Below are 24262 nucleotides of genomic sequence, written 5' to 3' on the forward strand. Positions count from 1 at the left end.
GTTTTTTTTAAAAGGCATTGGAAATGAAAATGCAGAAAAGTGAGTGTACCATATCAGTATAATACTGAATTTAATATATCCTGCATCGCGATTGTTGCCCATCACAACTGCTGGTACTGTAGCTCTGTTGGTAGAATGAGACTTTATTTATGTTGGTGTTTTTTGCCAACTGGCAGTGCCTAATAAACTGATTGTGTTGATTTTTATTTGCAGGTTCTGATAGCTTGGACCTTATTCATGCAAATGACAATGGAGAGTTTTCGCCAAGCTGCAAACGACGCAAAACTGGAAAGGAGCAGCAAAATGATATTGCGATGGTGGGTAACCAAGTAGAATCTACCCCAAAGCCACTTAAAATGCTGACAGACTGTTGTGACAGTTCCCCTCAGCAGGCGAATGGCTTTGTCAGTCAGAACAGCGTGGAAGGCAGTATGTTGGAAGAAGACTGTGGTTTTAAGGAAACGTCTATGCATTGTGACAGTCTGAACAAAACCGAAGCACTGGATGACAAACTCTATAAATGTTCTGACAGCAATTCTAAAACTAATCACGTGGACAAGAGTCATTTTCTGAGCCATGAAGGCCAGGAGTCTTTGACATGTGACAATACATCTGACCAATTAGAAGCCGTTGTGCAAACCCAAACCCAGAAAAAGGCCATCAGATGCAGCTACTGTGATTTTGCCTGTGAACATATGATAGCCCTCACACGGCACAAGAGGAAGCACATGAAAAATAAACCTTTGTCGGAACGAAAAGGGAGTGCTGCTTCAAAGAAGCTCTTCCCCTCACAGGCAGACTGTGACGTGTCCACCGGAGGAAGTGAAGAAAAGAAGCTTTACCATTGCTCATATTGCAGCTATACCTCACCGCTGATGGGGAATCTACAGCGCCACATCCGAATTCACCTTGGAGAAAAGCCCTTTAAGTGTGACCAGTGCTACTATGCAACTGGCCAGTCAGGGAACTTGAAGCGCCATAAGCTCACGCATACCCAGAAAAAGTCTTTCACGTGCAACCAGTGTGATTACGCGTCTGGTCAGATGGGGAATCTCAAACGTCATATGCTGATACACACAAGGAAAAAGTCCTTCAAGTGTAGCCAGTGTGACTATACAGGGGCCAGTATGGCGGACTTGATGCGGCACAAACAAAACCACAAAGACGACAAAGGTTTACTGCAAAATAATGAATTGGATGCAACCACGATGAAAGCAAATAGTGAGGGGAAGCCTTATAAATGTTTGTATTGTAGCTATGCATCACCATTGCTCGGAAATCTCCAGCGACACACCCGTATTCATCTGGGGGAGAAACCTTTCAAGTGCAACAAATGTGATTATTCTTCCTGTCAGATGGGGAATCTTAAGCGTCATTCGCTCACTCATACACGTGAAAAGATGTTCAAATGCCGGAGCTGTGGCTACAGCTGTGGTAACTTATTAGACTTAAAACAGCATAAAGAGACTCACATAAAGGAAAAGCTTCACCGAGATAAGGAAAAGCACCTGCAAGATAAACAAAATGTCACCGATGAAGCCTCAGCCGATACTCCCGAGCAAATTGCAACAAAAATTGGGGAGGAGAAGCCTTACAAATGTTTATATTGCGATTATACGTCATTACTGTTGGGGAACCTCCAAAGGCACACTCGAATTCACCTGGGAGAGAAACCCTTCAAATGTGACCAATGCGACTATGCAACTTATCAGTCAGGGCACCTTAAGAGGCACAGACAGACCCACACACACAAAAAATCCCTTAAGTGTCGCTTGTGTGACTATGTCTGTGACAGCATGGCTGACTTAAAGCAGCACCAGCAAGACCACACTGAGAAAACTGGAAGTGGAGAAAAGAAGCCTTACAAATGCACATACTGTAATTATGTATCTTCTTTATCAGGGAATCTGCAACGGCACATCCGGATTCATCTAGGAGAAAAGCCCTTCAAATGTGATCAGTGCGAATATGCATCTCATCAGTCAGGAAATCTCAAACGCCACATATTAACTCATACTCGGCCCAAGTCGTTCAAATGTGGCATCTGTTATTATACCTGCAGCAGTGCAGTGGAATTAAAGGAGCACAAGGACAGTCATGTCAAGAAAGAATTGTTGTTGGAAGACGATGAGAATGGGAATGAAACGGCCCAGGAACTTTATTCCTGTAAGCTGTGTAACTTTATCTCGGAGTACCCAGGCCACCTCATGAGGCATATGAAGACACACAACTCGGAGAAGCCCTATAAGTGTCACTACTGTGAATATGCAACAGTGCAGCAAGGTAACCTTAAACGGCACATATTGATCCACACTGGGGAAAAACCCTTCAGGTGTGATGAGTGTAATTACACTTGTAGCCGCATGGAGAACTTGAAGAGACACAAACAAATTCACACAGAAAAGACATTCTTGGGGGAGGGCAGCAGTTCGGTGAAATCCGAGAAACCCTATTGTTGTATGTTGTGTAATTTTAAAGCCCAGTATCCAAGTATTCTTGCAAGGCACATGAAGACACATGCAGAGGTGGCCAGGAAAAATATGGGGACCCAACAGCTTCGCTCGGGTAAAAAGTCTTACCAATGTGGCCAATGCACCTATTCTACTTGCAACGTAACCAGTTGGAAAGGACACTTGCAGAATCACATGGACAATGGCGGAGAGCCACAGTGCAAGGAAGAAAGCGAGAATGAAAATGCCCAGAAGCGCTTTTCTTGCAATCTGTGTGACTTCATCACAGAACACCTAAACGATTTAATGGGACACATGAAAACACACAATTCAGGCTCTGCGTCTAGTGACCCCCAGCCACCTTCCAAAGAGACAATTGTCCATCAAAGTAGTGAAAACATCTTCTCTTGTAAACTGTGCAGTTTTGTCACCCAGTACCCCAACCACTTCATAATGCACATGAAAGCTCACATGAAAACACACAGCAACAGCAAAAGTGAGTACCAGTGCTCCCACTGCAACTATACCACCAAGCAATCTGGCAACTTCAAGCGCCATATCCAGGTTCATTTGGGTGTAAGACCATTTAAATGCAACAAGTGCAACTATGCATCCATTAATTTTGCAAACTTGAAGAGGCATTTGCAAACACACATGAAACAAGCGTCCAGCCATTTGGATTCCTCCCCTTCTGAAGGAACTGAACTGGTGCAACCGGACAGCATTAGCATTAAAAAAGAGTCAGAGAATGGTCTATCTGCGCAGGAAGATAACCTTGAAAATGATGATCAGCCTCCTTCCTGTGAGGCGAGCAGTTCTTTCCCCGGCAGCGTTTCAAGGAATTTGAAAAGGAAGAGACAGTATAAATGTTCACATTGCTATTATGAAACTGTAGAGTTGGGGAATCTTAATCGACACATCAGGAGCCACAAAGGAGAAAAGCCCTTCAAATGCAGCCAGTGCAATTATGCTTCCACACAGTTAGTCAATGTCAAAAGGCACCTTCGAACACATGCAGGAAAGGAATCCTACCAATGCAACCACTGCAAGTTTGTATCCGACAGCAAGGCAACCTTTAAACGCCACAAACAGAATCACATGGAAAGGATGGAGATAAAGCAGGAAGGGGAGAGTGAGAATAGCCTTAGCAAAGAACAAAAAGTCTTCTCTTGCAAATTGTGCAATTTTGCCTCGCAGTACCAGAGCAACCTCATAAGACACATGAACATACACAACTATAGAAGGCCATATAAATGTTCACAGTGTAACTATGTCTCTGCCCAACTGGGTAACCTCAAACGGCATATGAGGAACCATATAAAGAAAGAAACTTTCCAGTGCGACCAGTGTAACTACTCGTGTGCTTCTATGACCAACCTCAAGCGGCATGCCAGGGTTCACATAAGTTAAAGTCTAATTGTGCAATAAAGGGAAAGCCTCCATTGGGAAGGACGGAGATGCCTGTTTAACAAGTTTGGGCTGTTGTGATCAGCACTCAGAACCTTGGTAGACACTGAAATGAGGAATGGTGCAGCACCACACAGATGTTTCCACTTCATATCGCAGTGAAGTAACATTAAAAAAGTTGCAGTGGTGAACGCATGTGGTTGAGGGAACCCTCCAGTGCAAGCAGCATCGCAGGACTGAAGAGACTTGGGCAGGGCCAAAATGGTGGAAACCTGTTTCTGATGAACAATCGGCTGTGTGCCACTTATACATCTTTACTTGAAATCATTGTAAATCTTAAAAATGCATCAGTATGCACATCAGTAAGTTGTGTTTGTATATCATAGTAGAGGGAAGCCTGTTAGTCTGGTTACTTTGGTGGAATGTCCACCTGTCTTAAGCAACTCCTTTTTTTGCAACCAGTAAGTTTCAGTCACGCAAGTAAAGCCGGGGTCATAAATTTGTAAGTGAAAAGTCCATTTAAATTGGATTACTAGGAAGAATAGTGACATATTGGTGAATAAAAGTAAGGGGCATACGTGACGTAATGGGACAGTTAGGGTACTGAGGAGATGGACTGAATATTTTTCCTTCGGTTATGTTTTCTCATGTTTAAAATTATGTAAATAGGCTTTGATAGCTAAATAGCCTAATTGAATGTACTTTAGCAGATGAGAGATACTGCAGTTCCATTATAGTCTTGCATTGATCAGTGACTGGCTGAAAATACAAAGCTGTATATGTACTTTTTTTTGGGAGACTGAACCTCTTCAGTTTTCCCAGGAATACTACCGTAGATTTACACTGGGGTTGTTGATTTAGATTAAATCTGAATAGAGTGTTTAATCACATTTTTAAAAAAAAGCATGGGTTGTGATTTTCTTTTTAATAATTTATATATTTAGTTTTGATTGGAGAGCTTCATTTAATATTGTGCTTCTAAAATGCATCTTTTGATCTGGCTGTTAGCTTGACATGCCAAAATAAACCACTTACGGTAGCAATTGTGGTTAAGAAGAGAAGGCTGAGAGGAGATTTGATTGTGCGCGGCACGGTGGCACAGTGGTTAGCACTGCTGCCTCTCAGTGCCAGGGACCTGGGTTCAATTCCGGCCTCAGGTCACTGACGGTGTGGAGTTTGCACATTCTCCCCGTGTCTGCATGGGTTTCTTCTGGGTGCTCTGGTTTCCTCCCACACTCCAAAGATGTGCAGGTTAGGTTGATTGGCCATGCTAAATTGCCCTTTAGTGTCAGGGCCATTAGGAGGGTAAATACATGGGGTTACAGGGATAGGGCCTGGGTGGGATTGTTGTCGGTGCAGGCTTGATGGGCCGAATGACCTACTTCTGTTCTGTAGGGATTCTATGAGGTGCTCAAAAAAACAGGAGAGTGGTGAGGATCTGGAATGTACTGCCAGTGTGTGTGGCGAAGGCAGGTTCAATTGTGGCTTACAAAACAGAATTGGATAATTACCTGAAAAGAAGGAAAATTGCAGGGCTGTGGGCAAAAGGCAGGGGAATGGGTGGTTGTTGCAGAGAGTCAGTACGGACACACACAGTCAAATGGCCTCCTCCCGTGCTATAAGCATTCTGTGACTCTAAGTGTAGGCTCATCCATGAAATGCTGCTATTGTACAACAGGCAGGTCATTGGGATATTGTTTTAACCCTCAATTTGATTCTCCATGAGTTTAAATTTAACTATTTCTCGCGGTTTGGAATGAACTCCCCAACAGTCGACCCAAATCTGGCTTTATTAAAATTGGAACAGTTCTGGTTTTGTTCTGGATGCACTGGAAATGAAATGTCTACTTCTGACCTGGCCAGTAAGACAAAGAAAAAAATCTCATATTAATTTAGGGTGTAGAGTACATATTCCCTCCCCCTTGCGCAATAACACGACAGCATCCTGTGCGTTATGTGAAGCACTCTGGGGAATTCCAGTCACCCTGCAGCAAGGCAGATGTCTGCAAAACCAGAAGCAAATCGCATGTTCCTTCATTTCAATTTTGAATAGTTGAGGACTAACCCTAAATAAGTTCCAATTCAGCAAGCACTGATACTTGATCTGGTTTTCAGATAGGGGTGGTGCCCTTCAATGTGTTGCATTCGTCACAGATCGGTGCAATCTCACTGAAACTTGATATGTACAAAAAAAAAGCTCAGGAATGGTATACCTTGTTTACGCTCTGATTTGGGGATTGCAATCAAATCTGTGCAGGTGGGAGTTGTTCAGTTCCTTGCCAACGCGCAACTCTGCTAGGGGGTGCCAGCGGTCATTTTTGTTTTGATTTAAATTTTGAAAGTGCATATGAAAGGGTAAGTTTTAAACTGCAATTATTCAGAATTGGCAGCCACTGCAGGAGAGGATAAAGTGGTGGGGGTGATTAAATGAGAAGAGAATGTCTGCTGGTCTTGTATCACTAGATTACATACCAAGCCTGCACATGAAAGATCTGGATGATAACAGTGTGGCTTATATTTGGCTGTTCTCGACATGATGCCACCCAACCTGCTGAACGTTCCGAGCGTTTTCCGTTTTTGTACTGACAAATCAAGGTTGTATCTAAAGACCAGTTTGTTCTCCATTTGCCTTGAGGCATTGGCGAGCTGCATTCAAATTCAACCAAGCAGGAATATTACAGTCACATGAAAGAAAACAAGTTTTTCGCTTCTGAATTCATCTCCCAGGAGAGCGCTTGCTCAGACTATTTGTGGCTTCTGCGAAAAGGACCTTCCCTTCGAAATGATTAATTTTACTCTCAAAAATAAGTATTTACGCCACATTGCTGCTATTCTGTAAAGAAACACGGCTTCCTGTAGGATTTTTCAGTCGTGTGATTAAACCATGTTTTGAGCATATATCACCTGTAGTTTCTTTAACTTAAAACACTTTCATTTAGAAATAAAGCCTTATTTAAGTAAAGTGAGATTTTAAAGTGACTAACTGAAATTATTTTCAGAATTGCGACTGCTTGAAATTGCCATTGCTTAACAAAATATTGCAATAGTAACTTGAAGTCAGTTGTTTTACTGGGCACACTGTTACTGTAATGTTGGCCCGGAATTTATTGAAAGTATAACAGCTCACTCTCCCTGCAGAGATTGCAGAGCAACTTCAGGCGAGGGCAGGTACAGAGTTAAGCATGAAAATCAGGAAGTTGTTGCCCGAGTTTCGCATCTTTTCTGTAAACTGTGTGAAAGCAACACCTCACTATGTGGCTGATCATACACATGCATTGAGCAGCGACAAGTTCCTTCACACAGAAAGTGGGGCTCTTCCATTTTGGTTTAAGTATCATTTTTAAAATCAAGTTAATCTTTAATTGCAGCCAAACAAACTCTCTCACTGAAAGATAACCTTTAAAAGCGTGATGTCTCATTCCTTCAGCTTTTAATTGTTGTTAGAGATTTTTGTCTTTTTCTTTCTCAATCCAATTTTTATTTATTTTGCTTTTCATGCCCTGAATCAGTGTTCCCGGCTCCCTGAAGAGACTGGAGGGGAAAACATCCCCTCTAATCCTGCTGCCCCACAGCCATTTAATGTTTCAGGGAATGGATATTTGCTGGAGGTGCGACTTCTGCCCTTCACTTGGGTGAAAGTCCCACCTCTGTGTACTGTCCGCCAGTCACATTGGCTAGCAGCTGTCATTCCAGCAACATCATTTGGAGCATGAAGGTTGATCTGGAAAGGGAACTGGTAATGGCTGCATCATCCCAGCTCCTCTTCTAGAGTGATTTGCTGGTCTTGCCCCCCCCCAGTCCCTGAACTCCAGCCAGCCAAAGGAATTGTGGCTGGGAGGGAAGCAACCCTTAAGTGACCAATTAATATCCTTACCTGGGGCAAAGGATGGGCAAGCCACCCTAGGTCTCGCACAACCCAGATAGGGCGGCACAGTGGTTAGCACTGTTGCCTCTCAGCGCCAGGGACCCTGGTTCAATTCCTGGCTTGGGTCACTGTTTGTGCAGAGTCTGCACGTGCTCCCCGTGTCTGCGTGGTTTTCCTCCGGGTGCTCCAATTTCCTCCCCGATCCAAAGACGTGCTGGTTAGGTGCATTGGCCATGCTAAATTCTCCCACAGTGTACCTGAACAGGCGCCGGAGTGTGACAACTGGGGGATTTTCACAGTAACTTGATTGCAGTGTTAATGTAAACCTACTTGTGACAATAAATAAACTTGAAACTTAAAATAGTGGACAGGTCGGGGTTGGGCAGGGTGTCACTCTCACACTCACACTCTCTTCTCACTGCCTGCCAACACAGCAGTTGTGTCAAGAGTTACTGCTGCAACTTTGTGCTTTGCAAGAGCTTTGCAGTTTTGCTGATATATAACCTGAAGCCAAGCTGACAACCGGACATTTTTTTATTTCTCACTGAAACATTGTTAAAACATTTCTCTCATCATGATTTCCAATCATTTTCACAATGATTAAGAACAATATAGGGCTAAATTCAGAGATACCCAGATAAGATATCCAGGGAAAAAAAGAGTTGACAGCATCAGTAATTTTATTAAGCTTTTTAAAAAGTTAGATTTTGTCAGATCTCATTTTCCATGGGCTTGTTTAATTAACATCAAAACTACAGATGTACTGTCAATCCACAGTGGATTCCATGCACAAATAGATAATCCAGATGCAATATTAGAAGTTAGACTACTGCACAAGACGTTAGTATGCAGAAGTTTAGTTTGTGAGCTTAAAGGGTCATTTATTTTTGCCTTTTTTATAATTAACTATAGGTGGCACAGTGGTCATCGCTACTGCCTCACAGTTCCAGTGACCCGGGTTCAATTCTGACCTTGGGTGACTGCGTGGAGTTTGCATGTTCTCCCTGTGTCTGCGTGTGTTTCCTCTGGGTGCTCCAGTTTCCTCCCACAGTCCAAAGATGTGCAGGTTAGGTGGATTGGCTGTGCTAAATTTCCCCTTAATGCCCCCAAGATGTATAGGTTAGGGAGATTAACCGTGGGAAATGTATGGCGTTATAGGGATCGGGCAGGGGAGAAGGCCTGGGTAAGGCACTCTGCCAGAGAATTGGTGCAGATTCAAGGGCCGAATGGCCTTTTCTGCACTGTAGGGATCCTATAGGAGTCTGTAACCTAGATTGAACAATTAGTGCAACACCACAGTTGCAGTCTACTGTGATGTAACATTAAGACCAAGGAATGTCATAGCTAGCAAAATTCCATACTGGATGCATGCTTAATGTACTGTTACTGGAATGCGGATTCATTAACGCTTCCCAGACAATGCAAGATCATGGAATTTTACCAAAACTATAACCCTAAAGCAAAGAGAAGATGTGATTTTCAAAAACAGAAAATGCTGGATCTACCCATGCAGGCCAGATAGCATTGTGGAGAAAAACAGGGTTAACATTTCATCAGAAGAAAAGGAAGATAGATATGTAAGAGTTTTTAAACGAGTAGAAGGGGGAGTAGGCAGGGAGAACAAAAGGAATGATCTGTGATAAGGTGGAAGGCAGGAGAGATTACCTAACAAAAGATTCCGTGGTGCAAAAGCCAAAGGGTAATGGGCATGTTAAAGAAATAAAGATTGTGTCCTTTGTCTAGGTGCTGTTTTGCATGTGCAATCCTGGTTCTGGGAGGCTGAGATTGGGAGTTCTGGACTGTTGTCTGTGCTGATCGGGTGTCCCTTCTGAGATCGCTGTCCACATGGTGCTCCTCTGGGAATCTGGGGTCACCAGATGTGCTTGAGGGATGAACCGGCCTAAATTGGAAACTGAGCGGGTGAAAGCTCCCTTGCTGTTCAGTGCCAGACGACGAGGTGGCCCAGAGATTAGGGCGATGGGCTGCTAATCCCATGTGTTGTGCATGTGCCCAACGGAAGCTCAAAGAACAGCGCCTCCTCTTTTGTCTCAGCATTCTACAGCCTTCTGGACTCAATATTGAGTTCAACAATTTGGATCATAACTTGGCCTCCACCTTTTGTTTGTTAGGTGGCTGTTTTCCCTCTTTATCCCTTCATGTTGCATTCGGATGGCTGCTTTATAGGCATTCACACCTGATCTGGACACAGTCTTTGTTCCTTCACCATAAACATTACTCTTTAGCTTTTTGCATCATAAGGTTTTTGTTACTTACACTCCTGTCCTCCACTCCATCACAGACCCACCCTTTTGTTATTCCTGTGTCCTCTCCTCTCCCACTGTCTTAACTTTTGTGTTTCTATCTTCCTTCTGTTTTGATGAAGATCATTGTCTTTATTTCTCTTCATAGGGCTGCCTGACCTGCTGAACGTTTCCAGTATTTTGTGTTTTTGCTTCAGGTTTCCAGCACCTGCAGTATTTTGTTTTTAAGAAGGTGTGATTATTGGTTTGAACTTATTTTAAACAAGCTGTGCATATAGCACTATTTTCTTTTCTTTTAAGAAACCCTTTGAAAGAACAATTTCTGAGTAGTCGTAGATCACCGATAGAATTGACTCATCAGAGAAGAAGAATTATTGGAAATGCCATTACTGAAATGTTTTGTAGCTTTGTTGTGTGAATCACTGGATTAAGATTTTGACTACTGTTGTAAAAGTGAACATTTAAATGATTTAAACACATCATTGTTATCATCTAATTAATATATTTGCATTTCCAAATTCTTAGTGCAATTACTGTTATGGAGACGATAAATGTGTGAATCGGAGTGAGGTAGGACATTTGCAAGGTCCTAAAACTTTTATCCAAAAATGTCGAGAAAATAACTCTGATGTGCAGAAGAGTGCCAATAGCAAGTCATGGAAAATGATCTGTATCTCTGCAGTAACCTTTGAACCAAGCACTCAACAGTGAAATATTTATATGCATTGCGATTACAGCTTGTATCCCGCAGCACTTCATCTTGGGCATTAGTCACTAAAGTTAGCTGCAAATCCATGTTTTAAGTACAAATTCTGATTACAAGATTTGTTCTGGTCAAATCACTGAAATGATTTGACAGCATCTGTGGAGAGAGAATAGAGTTTCTCTTCCAGGAATGCCTTCCCTGAAGAAGTACTGCTCTTTTCTCCAAACTCTGACGAAGGGTCATCCTGACTCAAAACATTGGCTCTATTCTCTCTCCACAGATGCTGTCAGACCTGCCGAGGTTCTCCAGCATTTACTGCTTTTGTTTCAGATTCCAGCATCCGCAGTATTTTGCCTTTATCACTGAAATGATTTCTTTGTCGTGCTGCCTCCTCCTAGTAGTCATGTGATTTTCTTGAAGGCATAAAATTGAACGTGTGGTGGTGTCCTGGTTTACCCTGGGTATCATCCACCTACACATTTAGTATCTTGGATACAAAATCTTTAGCAACCACTTTGCATTTTTTCCAGTCAGGATTTCGAGAAAAGGTAGATCTTGGTGTATTATGTTCAACTAAAATGGAATCTGAAAATTAACTGCTTTTTGTAACCAAAAAAGTACGTAGATTCTGAAAATTGAATCAACTTTATAACATGAGAAAAGATTATATGATCGTAATAATTCAAAAGCTGTGTGCTATCGTAGATAACCAATACACTTCACTCCTCGTGGTATCGAGAAACAGCTGAACACACTGGGGCAGCAAAGTCAATGGTCCTGACAGCATCCCAGCTATAGTACTGAAGAAATGAATCCAGCGTTAGTGTCACCTCTAACCAAGCATAGCTACAACACTGGCATCTACCTTAACATGTGGGAAATTGCCCAGGTGTGTCCTGTCTGCAAAAAGCAAGACAAGTCCATTGCAGCCAATTACCAACCCATCAGTCTCAAAGTGAGGGAAGGTGGTGTTGACAGAGCTATTAAACAGCACTTACTCAGCAATAATCTGTTCAACGATGCTCGGTTTCAGCTTCACCTGACCATTCTGCTCCAGATCTCATTGCAGCCTCAGTCTAAGCATAACAAAAGGGATGAATTCATGAGATGAGAGTGACTTCTCTTAACATTAATGTAGCATTTGACCAAATGTGGCATCATGGAAACTCGATAGTAATCAGAAAACTTCATTGGCTACTTGGATAAAGGAAACAAGGGTGACACAGTGGTTAGCCCTGCTGCCTCACAGCTCCAGGTCTGGCTTTAATTCCGGCCTTGGGTCACTATTTGTGTAGAGTTTGCATGTTGTCCCCGTGTCTGCGTGGGTTTCCTCCAGGTGCGCCGGTTTCCTCCCACAGTCCGAAGATGTGTGGGTTAGGTTGATTGGTCATGCAAAATTGACCCTAGTATTAGGGAGATTATGTGGGGTTACAGGAATAGGACCTGGGTGGGATTGTTGTCGGTACAGACTCGATGGGCCGAATGACCTCCTTCTGTACTGTAGGGATTCTATGGGTTCTAAAATGGTTGTGGATTTTGGAGGTTAATCATTTCAAACTCAGGGCCTAACTGCAGGAGTCCCTCAGGGGAGTCTCCTAGGCCTAAACATCTTCAGCTGCTTCATCACTGACCTTCCATCGCAAGCTCAGAAGTCGGCATGTTCACTGCTGATTGCAGTTTTCAGTACAATTTGCCAATCATATACTGAAGCAGCCCTTGCCCATGTACAGAAAGACTTAGCCAGCATTCGGGCTTGGGCTGATGGATGGAAAGTTGCTTTTGTGCCTCACAAGTGCCAGACAATGATCATCTCCAGCAAGAGAGAACCTAACCATCTCCCCATTGACATTCACTAAATCCTCCACCAGCAACATCTGCGGGGTTATATTGGCAGAAACTAAACTGGGCCAGCCATATAAATACTCTGCCTACAAGAACAAGTCAGAGGCTGATAATTTGATGTAACTTGCCTCCTAACTCCCCAAAACCCTGTCCAGCATCTACAAGCACAAATCAGGAGTGTAATGAAATACTCTCTACTTGCCTGGTTGAGTGTAGCCCCAACAACATGAAAGAAGCTCAACATCATCCAGCACAAAGCATTCTGCTTAATTGCCCCAATATTAAACATTCACTCCCTCCATCACCACCCACAGAAGCATCAATGTGAACCATCTACAAGATGCACTGAAAAAACTTGCCAGGGCTCCTTCAGTAGCACCTTGCAAACCTGTGACCTCTACCACCTAGAAGGACAAGAACAGATGCATAGAATTGCCACCACTTGCATGCTCCCCTCCAAGTGATACATCACCCTAACTTAGAGCAATATAGCTGTTCCTTCACTGTCACTGGGTCAAAATCCTGGGATTCCCTTCCTACCAGCACTGTGGGTGCATTGGCTCAAGAAGGCAGCTCATCACCGCATTCTCAAGGGCAATTGGGAATGGGCAACAAATGCTGGATTTGCCAGAGACACTTGCATGCCGTGAACAAAGATAAAAAATTTGTTGAATGCGTAATACAGTATCTTAATGTAAGCATTTAGGATTTCTTTCATCAGATTTGCTGCATTTATTTTTAAATGACCAGGAATTGGATGGCTCCTCGTTTATACATGTTATATTGGTCAACATCTAATATTTATGATTTTTTTGTTCCTGTTTATGCATGGTACTTACACTTTCGAGAAGCGAGAATCAGCAAGCCACAGTTATTACAGACACTTAGGAGTAGCTGTCTCAAGTACATCAGTCTGCAGACTGATAAATTCAAAACTGAATCTGATATGCTGAATACACTGGAAAATCCTTACATAATAGATGTTGGAGTGTTGCTTTGCAGTTCTTCTTATCTTCTATTTAGCAATGGTCGTGTGAAGTGTGTGTGTGTGTTTTGGTTCTGGGAACATTCTATTTCCTCGCTTGCTAAATGCATTTTTAATTCTCAATATGCACAAACTGATTTTAATTTTTTAGTAAAAATACTTGGTCTTGTGGACATGAAAAATTCCCAAAGCCCGGTTGTTCATTGCAAAGCCTATTATATTACAACTAGACCTGCTAAAGACCAGTAGGATGACTAGACATTTTAATGGACTACCCTTCTCATTTTACCAAGTTCCTTCTTTTTTCTGCAACAGCATAGAGGAATCCCTGTGCTAGGGGAAACAGTAGAAGTAACAGTCAAATGTTGGATATTAAAAGACAAATGATGTCTCTGTGCTTGCTAGCCTCGCAAACATAAGGCTGCTCTAGGTTGAACTGCTCATGTAGGATGAGGAGCAAAGGCAAATACGAGCTTTTATTTCACTCATGAAAGGCCTGAATAATTTTTCCCACATATTTTCCCCATTTTCTTAGTAACAACTTTAATTTCTTTCAGAAATGTACAACACCTTGAATGAAGTAACAAGCTGTCTACTAATGCTTGACAGCATATCCCAATGACAAGTACATGTCTGTTTCATGAAATGTTCTACATTAGAATTTCCTTTCATTGGGATGTGTAAACATAGAGTACTTGATCTTTACTGTTATATTTTTGCTGGTTTTGTATATTAAATCACATACTTTTGCAGCTAAGAATTGGTTTTTTTCCTTCTTTTGTCTCATTTTATGTTAAATAGATCCACATAAATATATAATCTGAAAATCATGGAAGTGAAAGAGAAAGGTTAATGTTTAGCCCCTTTTTCATCATGTCTCAATTGTTAACTCCTCCTAGATTTCTGTCTGCACTTTTTCAACATTTTAAGCATGTGACTTATCGCTCCAAAGTTGTTTAGATTCCAGCTGTTTCTCTAAAGAGCAAAAGAGCAGCGAATATCATAGTTTTAGACTCTGGATTTAACTGGTGGAAGGCGATTCCTGGGGCAAGGGAAGGTGAGAGTGGGCGAGTGGACAAACTAAAGGAAGTCAGTTCCTTCTGGCTGTTTGGGCAGATGTGCAGATCAGCCACAGGAAGGAGTGGGGCCCTGTTTTAACTATCCAGACTGGGTCCATCCTGACTTAACTTGCAATATATTCTAGAGCCTGTGCTCGGAGCAGCACTGACTGACCTATCAGTCAAACCCGTCAGGAGCCAGAACCTGCATGCAAACATTTAGATAGCACCTTTTCTATTCCCAGAAGTGGCCTCTTTGGTAACGCTGGAAGGATTTCACCTGAGCAAGGAATGAATTTCTATGTCAAATGTGTCAGAAAAATGCAACTTGTGATTGTGAAACTTCGATATCTGCATATTATAACTCAAATAGAGGGCTGCTAACCATTTGAGTTTGCCCTGTCTAAATCTCCTCTTTGTATTTACAAATATATAAACAGCCGAAATGCCACATGATCAAAATGTGTTTCTGAGGGCAATTGGTTTTGTTGATAATGCTCAATTTTGTAATTCTTTATCCTTATATTTTGAAAATATCACCAAGAATTCCAATGAGTAACTTAAATCAGTTATTTGATAAGTGGGAAATCTTGCTGGTTTCCCTGAGGAAGAAGAAAGAAATCAATGATTTAATGCCTTTGTTTAAGAGGCCTGTTATATTGCAAGGATCAGTTACAGACTTGTACTTGGAGGTTGCAATACAGAACCAGCAAGGATGTACTGCCAATTCCCATTCAGGCAATGGAGCTGCATGGATGGGTGGTTGCAGCCACACGTGCTGCTGCACTTACCAACAGCTAGGTTCCAGTTAAGTGTAACTGGATCTCATAATGGAAGAAGTAACACCAGAGCACTGTTTAAACTTGACTGCTGTGGGTGTGAAGTTCAAACAGTGTGAGATTACCATTTGGGGCCCCTTGCTTTCGCACATCTTGCAGAAATGCATTGTGTGACATCACATCCAAATGGGGCACAGCACTGTTAGGGTTGACATGAAACTAAAATCACTTTACCTCAGCAAATTCTGTGCAACTTGGTAGCTGCCCAGGAGAATGTGGGTCAGGGGTGTTGGTGTTGTTGGGGGGTGGGGGTGGGAGGACAACATTACTAATGTAAACGACAGCTTTATTCAATTTTTTAAAAATAGTATTTTATTCAGTGCAAAGCCAAACCATGCAAAGCAGGAAGTTGTAGGAGGTTGTGTGATTGTAACGTAATAGTTACAAGCCTCAAGAGGAAATTCACTGAGTTATGTTTCTCAATATGCTGGTTTTTCATTATTTCAACTTGTTTCTCATTCTTTAACAGAAGCTTTAATTTTGCTTGCTTACCTTTTCTCATTCATAGATCTATCTTGTAGACGTTGACCCGAGTGCCGAGCTGAGGTGCTACCAGATACCCTGTCCTACCTCACCCAATTAATTATTATCCTATGTACCAACCTTGGTAATGAACAAAAACAAGGAAGGTCTCATAGTATTCTGATCAATATTTATCCCACAACCAATGTCACCAAAAAACAGATCATAAGTGGGAAATGAGGATATGGCTGAGTCTTTAAATAAGTTTTTTGTGTCGGTCTTCACGGTGGAGGACACAAATAGTCTGCCAAATATTAACGATAGAGGGTTGGCAGCAGGAGAAATACTTAATACGATTAATGTTACCAGAGAGGCAGTGCTGGGTAGACTAATGGGACTGAAGGTGGACAAGTCCCCGGGTCCGGATGGAATGCATCCCAGGGTATTGAAAGAAATGTCAGAGGTAATAGTGGATGCGTTAGTGATTATTTATCAAAACTCGTTGCATTCTGGGGTAGTGCCGGTTGATTGGAAAACGGCTAATGTTACGCCGCTGTTTAAAAAAGGAAGGAGACAAAAGGCGGGTAACTATAGGCCGGTCAGCTTAACGTCTGTAGTAGGGAAAATGCTGGAATCCATTATTAAAGAGGAGATAGCAGGGCATCTGGATAGAAATGGTTCGATCAATCAGACGCAGCATGGATTCATGAGGGGAAAGTCGTGCTTGACGAACATGTTGGATTTTTATGAAGATGTGACGAGGGCGGTTGATGGAGGAGAACTGGTGGATGCGGTGTTTTTGGATTTCCAAAAGGCGTTTGCCATTTGGGGCCCCTTGCTTTCGCACATCTTGCAGAAATGCATTGTGTGACATCACATCCAAATGGGGCACAGCACTGTTAGGGTTGACATGAAACTAAAATATCACCAAGAATTCCAATGAGTAACTTAATAAGGTGCCCCATAAAAGGCTGCTGAAGAAGATTAGGGCACACGGAGTTGGGGGTAGTGTGTTAAAGTGGATTGGGGACTGGCTATCCGACAGGAAGCAAAGAGTCGGAATAAATGGGTGTTTTTCCGGTTGGAGGAAGGTAACTAGTGGCGTGCCGCAGGGATCGGTACTCGGGCCGCAACTGTTTACCATTTATATAGATGATCTGGAGGAGGGGACGGAGTGTAGGGTAACGAAGTTTGCAGACGACACAAAGATAAGTGGAAAAGTGAATCGTGTGGAGGACGGAGAAGATCTGCAGAGAGATTTGGACAGGCTGAGTGAGTGGGCGAGGATATGGCAAATGGAGTATAACATTGAGAAATGCGAGGTTATACACTTTGGAGGAAATAATAACAAATGGGATTACTATCTCAATGGAAACAAATTAAAACATGCTACCGTGCAAAGGGACCTGGGGGTCCTTGTGCATGAGACGCAAAAGCCCAGTCTGCAGGTACAACAGGTGATCAAGAAGGCAAATGGGATGTTGGCCTATATTGCGAGGGGGATAGAATATAAAAGCAGGGATGTCTTGATGCACCTGTACAGGGCATTGGTGAGGCCGCAGCTGGAATACTGTGTGCAGTATTGGTCCCCTTATATGAGGAAGGATATATTGGCATTGGAGGGAGTGCAGAGAAGGTTCACCAGGTTGATACCGGAGATGAGGGGTTTGGATTATGAGGAGAGGCTGAGGAGATTGGGTTTGTACTCGTTGGAGTTTAGAAGGATGAGGGGGGATCTTGTGGAGACTTATAAGATAATGCGGGGGCTGGATAGGGTGGAGGCGGAGAGATTCTTTCCACTTAGTGAGGAAGTTAAAACTAGAGGACACAGCCTCAAAATAAAGGGGGGTCGGTTTAAGACAGAGTTGAGGAGGAACTTCTTCTCCCAGAGGGTGGTGAATCTCTGGAATTCTCTGCCCACCGAGGTGGTGGAGGCTACCTTGCTGAATATGTTTAAAGCGCGGATGGATGGATTCCTGATCGGTAAGGGAATTAAGGGTTATGGGGATCAGGCGGGTAAGTGGTACTGATCCACGTCAGATCAGCCATGATCTTATTGAATGGCGGGGCAGGCTCGAGGGGCTAGATGGCCTACTCCTGCTCCTATTTCTTATGTTCTTATGTTCTTATAAGCTCACTTGCCATTTGTGGGAATTGCTGTGTACAAATTGGTTATGTCATTCCCTACATTACAACAATGACTACATTTTAAAAGTACTTCATTGGCTGTGAAGCACTTTGAGGTGTTCTGAAATTGTGAAAGACACTATATAAACAAATGTTATTTCAACAAAAGTTTCCAACATTCACGTCTCTCTATTTAGAATTTAACCCCACATGGCAATTATCTATATTTTATGTGGACATTTAGTATTGCAAAGAAACAAGCAATTGAGCACAATAGGTCCACACTGATAAATATGCTGCACACTATCCTCCTCACATCCTTCTTCATTTAACCCCATCAACATATCATTCCACACTCTTCTCCCTCATGTGGTTATCCAACTTACTCCTGAACGCATTAATACTATTCACCTCAACTACTGCCTGTAGTAGCAAGTTAACCTGAATTCCCTATTTGATCTATCTTGTTTTTATGGCCCTTAGTTTGGTTTTGTCCACAAGTGGAAACATCTTCTCTACATTTGCCCTGTTATAAGATCAAAGTCTACATTGCTTCTTATACAATGTCTTCATTAGAACTGAGTGCAGTGTGGCTGACTGCAGCCTGCCCCTCATGGCAGAGATCATATGACTATGGCAAGCCAGATAGGACCTTCAGTACATGCCCCTTTTCATTATGAACAAAAAACGCTCTAACATGTGTAACTGTGAGTTACCCAAGTGACCCACTATACCACAATTGTTCTCATGCATCAACAAACTCTAGTCAGTTGCTGTACATTCATTGCATACATAGTTGTTAAATCATCCAGGTCTCTTAATGGCATGTGTGCGTCTTGTCATTGTTCTAGGTAGATATGTTCTCTTATTGGGGAGTCTCATTTCGATAGCACTTATTGTTGCTGTGGTAACTGTTGTTGTTACACCATTGTTGGGGACCAGTGGACCTCTGTACTCCGCAGCTGGTGAGATCCCTTATCCTGACTGGCGGTCTGCACTGAAGGAACAGCCTCTTGAGCTGTTTGCACATGCCTGTGGTTGCGCTGGTATATTTGGTTGTTCAAGTCCTCCATGTATGGTCAAGGTGACAACTGTTCCTTCGACCTGGAATGTCTAACAGCATTATGCAACTCCTGGTCTGTTCTACCATACCTTTGCTCTAGCTGATATTTTACAACTTCTGCACGTCTATCGCTTTCTTGAGAGTAAGTTTGTCCTCCCTCAGTAGACTTGCTCTCATTGCAGGATCTCTTGCGTCTAAGACAATCCTCTCTTTAATGAGATGATCTTTTAATTGCCTGTATTCACAGGATTCTGTGTTACTGCAGTCACATGCTGATCAATACACTCTTTTTCACCTTGAACCCTTGAACCCTAGCATTGAATGCAAGATTTCGTGGGTGGAATCTTCCCATATATGCACAGTTGACTCAGGTGAGTAAACTGGTGTGAAGCTCGCAGGCTGCACAGCCGACTTTTCGGGCAGGCATCAGGGCTCTCCCCTCTCCCAGCTCCCCCCCCCCCCCCCCCCCGCCCCCTCTCCCAGCTTCCCCCTCCCCCCACACACACACACACACACACACACACACATGAGGGGCCTTCACAATAATTGCCAGGGTGGCACTTCCAGGTTGATACAGGCAACTGGCCATGTCTCTCACTAGCCATGGGCATCGTGGCTGGTTTTTGTTTCTGACCTGCATCTTTTTGCTTGTCAGTGGTGTTATACAACTTTAATTTAAACACCTTCCAAGCATTCCAGTTTAATGTGACAAGCAAGGACAGTAATGCAATTATTTCTTTATTTAACATTTCTAGTACCAACTCAAACATAAACAGTTGCAACTCATTAACTCTTTACTGAACTTTAACTCTAACTGAACATCAACTTTCAACTGAACTTTAACTCTTAAACTGCACTTTAACTGAACATCAACTTTAACTATTTAACTGAAAATAGATACTACCAAGTTTAGAAAAACCTTGGCCAAGAAATATCCTCGATGTAGAATCTATCTTCTTCTCTGAACCAGGAATGGTTGTTGGACGTTCCGGGGTATAGATGTTTCACTAAGTGTAGGGAAGCTGGTAAAAGAGGTGGAGGAGTGGCATTGTTAATCAAGGATAGTTTAACGGCTGCGGAAAGGCACTTCATGGGGGATCTGCACACTGAGGTAATATGGGCTGAAGTTAGAAATAGGAAAGGAGCGGTCACGTTGCTAGGAGTTTACTCTAGGCCCCCAAATAGTAATAGAGATGTGGAGGAAGAAATTGCTAAGCAGATTATGGATATGTGTGGGGGTCACAGGGTAGTTGTCATGGGGGACTTTAACTTTCCAAATATTGATTGGAACCTTTGTAGGTCAAATAGTTTGGATGGGGCAGTTTTTGTGCAGTGTGTGCGGGAGGGTTTCCTGACACAATATGTGGATGGGCCGACTAGAGGTGAGGCCACATTGGATTTGGTACTGGGAAATGAACCGGGCCAAGTGTTAGATTTGGTTGTGGGAGAGCAATTTGGAGATAGTGACCACAATTCGGTGTCTTTTGTTATTGCAATGGAGAGGGATAGGGCTGTACGGCAGGGCAAGGTTTACAATTGGGGGAGGGGTAATTATGATGCGATTAGGCAAGAATTAGGGGGCATAAGTTGGGAACAGAAACTGTCAGAGAAAGGAACTAATGAAAAGTGGAACTTTTTCAAGGAACAAATACTGGGTGTCCTTGATAGGTATGTTCCTGTCAGGCAGGGAGGAAATGGCCGAGTGAGGGAACCATGGTTCACAAAAGAGGTGGAATGTCTTGTGAAAAGGAAGAGGGAAGCTTATGTAGGGATGAGGAAACAAGGTTCAGATGGCTCGATTGAGGGTTACAAGTTAGCAAGGAATGAGCTGAAAAAGGGGCTTAGGAGAGCTAGGAGGGGACATGAGAAGTCCTTGGCGGGTCGGATCAAGGAAAACCCCAAGGCTTTTTACTCTTATGTGAGGAATAAAAGAATGACCAGGGTGAGGTTAGGGCCGGTCAAGGACAGTAGTGGGAACTTGTGTATGGAGTCAGTAGGGATAGGCGAGGTGATGAATGAATACTTTTCTTCAGTGTTCACCAAGGAGAGGGGCCATGTTTTTCAGGAAGAGAAGGTGTTACAGGCTAATAGGCTGGAGGAAATAGATGTTCGGAGGGAGGATGTCTTGGCAGTTTTGAATAAACTGAAGGTCGATAAGTCCCCTGGGCCTGATGAAATGTATCCTAGGATTCTTTGGGAGGCAAGGGATGAGATTGCAGAGCCTTTGGCGTTGATCTTTGGGTCCTCGCTGTCCACGGGGATGGTGCCAGAGGACTGGAGAATGGCGAATGTTGTTCCTCTGTTTAAGAAAGGGAATAGAAATGACCCTGGTAATTATAGACCTGTTAGTCTTACTTCGGTGGTTGGTAAATTGATGGAAAGGGTCCTTAGGGATGGGATTTACGACCATTTAGAAAGATGCGGATTAATCCGAGATAGTCAGCACGGATTCGTGAAGGGCAAGTCGTGCCTCACAAATTTGATAGAATTTTTTGAGGAGGTAACTAAGTGTGTTGATGAAGGTAGGGCAGTTGATGTCATATATATGGATTTTAGTAAGGCGTTTGATAAGGTCCCCCATGGTCGGCTTATGATGAAAGTGAGGAGGTGTGGGATAGAGGGAAAGTTGGCCGATTGGATAGGTAACTGGCTGTCTGACCGAAGACAGAGGGTGGTGGTCGATGGAAAATTTTCGGATTGGAGGCAGGTTGCTAGCGGTGTGCCGCAGGGATCAGTGCTTGGTCCTCTGCTCTTTGTGATTTTTATTAATGACTTAGAGGAGGGGGCTGAAGGGTGGATCAGTAAATTTGCTGATGACACCAAGATTGGTGGAGTAGTGGATGAGGTGGAGGGCTGTTGTAGGCTGCAAAGAGACATAGATAGGATGCAAAGCTGGGCTGAAAAATGGCAAATGGAGTTTAACCCTGATAAATGTGAGGTGATTCATTTTGGTAGGACAAATTTAAATGTGGATTACAGGGTCAAAGGTAGGGTTCTGAAGACTGTGGAGGAACAGAGAGATCTTGGGGTCTATATCCACAGATCTCTAAAGGTTGCCAGTCAAGTGGATAGAGCTGTGAAGAAGGCCTATAGTGTGTTAGCTTTTATTAACAGGGGGTTGGAGTTTAAGAGCTGTGGGGTTATGCTGCAACTGTACAGGACCTTGGTGAGACCACATTTGGAATATTGTGTGCAGTTCTGGTCGCCTCACTATAGGAAGGATGTGGAAGCGCTGGAAGGAGTGCAGAGGAGATTTACCAGGATGCTGCCTGGTTTGGAGGGTAGGTCATATGAGGAAAGGTTGAGGGAGCTGGGGCTGTTCTCTCTGGAGCGGAGGAGGCTGAGGGGAGACTTAATAGAGGTGTATAAAATGATGAAGGGGATAGATAGAGTGAACGTTCAAAGACTATTTCCTCGGGTGATGGAGCTATTACAAGGGGGCATAACTATAGGGTTCGTGGTGGGAGATACAGGACGGATATCAGAGGTAGGTTCTTTACGCAGAGAGTGGTTGGGGTGTGGAATGGACTGCCTGCAGTGATAGTGGAGTCAGACACTTTAGGAACATTTAAGCGGTTATTGGATAGGCACATGGAGCACACCAGGATGATAGGGAGTGGGATAGCTTGATCTTGGTTTCAGATAAAGCTCGGCACAACATCGTGGGCCGAAGGGCCTGTTCTGTGCTGTACTGTTCTATGTTCTATCCTTCAGAGTACAATTATTCTTGCGATAGTGGTCACTTTGAGTTATCGCTGCTAAACAAAGGACTCGCCTGTCTTTTTATCCACAATTCTCCACTCGCGTCCGGAAGATTCTCTATCATCCAGCCAACTGTGTAACCAGAAAATTATCACATGGCTCGAACATCCAGTAAAATTACTTTTGAACGATGCTTCGTTCAGTTGACATGTCCTATACAGAGCAGCCATAAAAATCGGAGCCACGCTGTCTCAGTTAATGGAAACAACTTCCCTTATCTGGCCAACACAGGAAGCTTCAGATCACAGCTCCCAGACCAGAGCCTCTTTATGACCTGCATTTGGTTTTAATCTATAAGTTGACCAAAATTCCCAGCATGCTTAGCCCTCAGTCAGAATAGCCATTTTAAAGCCACTTTTGCCATTATTGTTGTTGTGGCCATTCTTTCTCCACCCACAGTGGCTTTTCCAGCAGCTTTAAACATTTCTGTGTTCCCCCTTTCAATCACTGTGGCTTCTCTCCAGCTTTTCAAAACTCAATCTCGGCTCCATTTCTGACTCCATGTTATGAGCTCAAAGACTACATCGCTTCCAGTCCAATCACCAGAATTTTACCATCCCGCTCACCATGGGAACCGGAGTGGGTGCGAGGCGGACAGTGGGAAGGTCCATTTGACCTCGGGCGGGATTTTACAGTGTCAGGACGAGCGAGGCCGTAATATCCCACCCAATGTCTTTATTAGAACTGAGTGTAACATGGCTGCCTGCGGCCAGTTCTGCATGGCAGCACTCACTTGACTATGGCAAGCCAGATAGGACCTTTAGTAGGTGGTTCCAAACATGCCCCTTTAAACTTTTTAATAATGCTGGTGGCCTCAATTCAACTCTCGGTCTTCTCTGTCCAAGAGTGTTTCTGACCCAGTGACCAGTTCACCACATTCCCCAGTAAAATTCTAAATTTAAACTCCTGACACTGGTCCGAAATTTCATAGCTCAGTTTCTTTGCATGCGCCCAAGTTCTGTGACTGCTGCTCCTTAGTGTGGGCTGGGAGTTTTGACTGGACTGTGTGCACCAGAAGCTTTAGTGTGGTAAACCTGCATTTGTATTAAGACTTGCTTTCTTTTATCTCGTTCCACAATTCACACTCCAGTGAAGTATTGATTTAGCATTATTCAGATAACAATTATTAACAGTTTCATTCACACCAGGGTATTATTGATTTTAAACATTTTGCAGCTATCAGTTTAATCACAAAACCTTTCAGTGAAACTGCAACTCTGCTCTTTCCCACTGGAACCAATGACCAGGAATCTGTACAGCCAAGTGGCTCAGTACTGACTGCACAAAGGAAACAGGCACAGTGACTCATAGGATCATAAAAGCTTAAATTCGCAGAGATTTGTTATCAGCAAAATGGACAAGTGAACAGTGGGACTGAATCTCTGCTTAAAATGCTGCTTCCTGACCAAAGTTTCACTTTTTCTTTGGTAGAATG

At 43.2% G+C, this 24262-nt stretch overlaps 2 protein-coding genes across 5 annotated transcripts in view; both read left to right on the top strand.

The window, feature by feature from the left end:
- The window catches only part of LOC144493533 (uncharacterized), a 60416-nt gene extending 46149 nt beyond the window's left edge, over positions 1-14267 (top strand). For all 4 annotated transcript variants that reach the window (XM_078212594.1, XM_078212593.1, XM_078212595.1 and 1 more), the window contains one exon: positions 214-14267. In XM_078212594.1, coding sequence (XP_078068720.1) covers positions 214-3860 — 3647 coding nt within the window. In that variant the 3' untranslated portion in view covers positions 3861-14267. The remainder of the gene's footprint in view (positions 1-213) is intronic.
- Positions 4137-24262, top strand: part of znf513a (zinc finger protein 513a) — a 45926-nt gene continuing 25800 nt past the window's right edge. The window contains exon 1 of the mRNA XM_078212597.1: positions 4137-4219. Within this exon, the coding sequence (XP_078068723.1) occupies positions 4210-4219 (10 nt within the window). The 5' untranslated portion in view covers positions 4137-4209. The remainder of the gene's footprint in view (positions 4220-24262) is intronic.

This window comes from Mustelus asterias, chromosome 5 (genome assembly GCF_964213995.1).
Source record: "Mustelus asterias chromosome 5, sMusAst1.hap1.1, whole genome shotgun sequence".
NCBI lineage: Eukaryota > Metazoa > Chordata > Chondrichthyes > Carcharhiniformes > Triakidae > Mustelus > Mustelus asterias.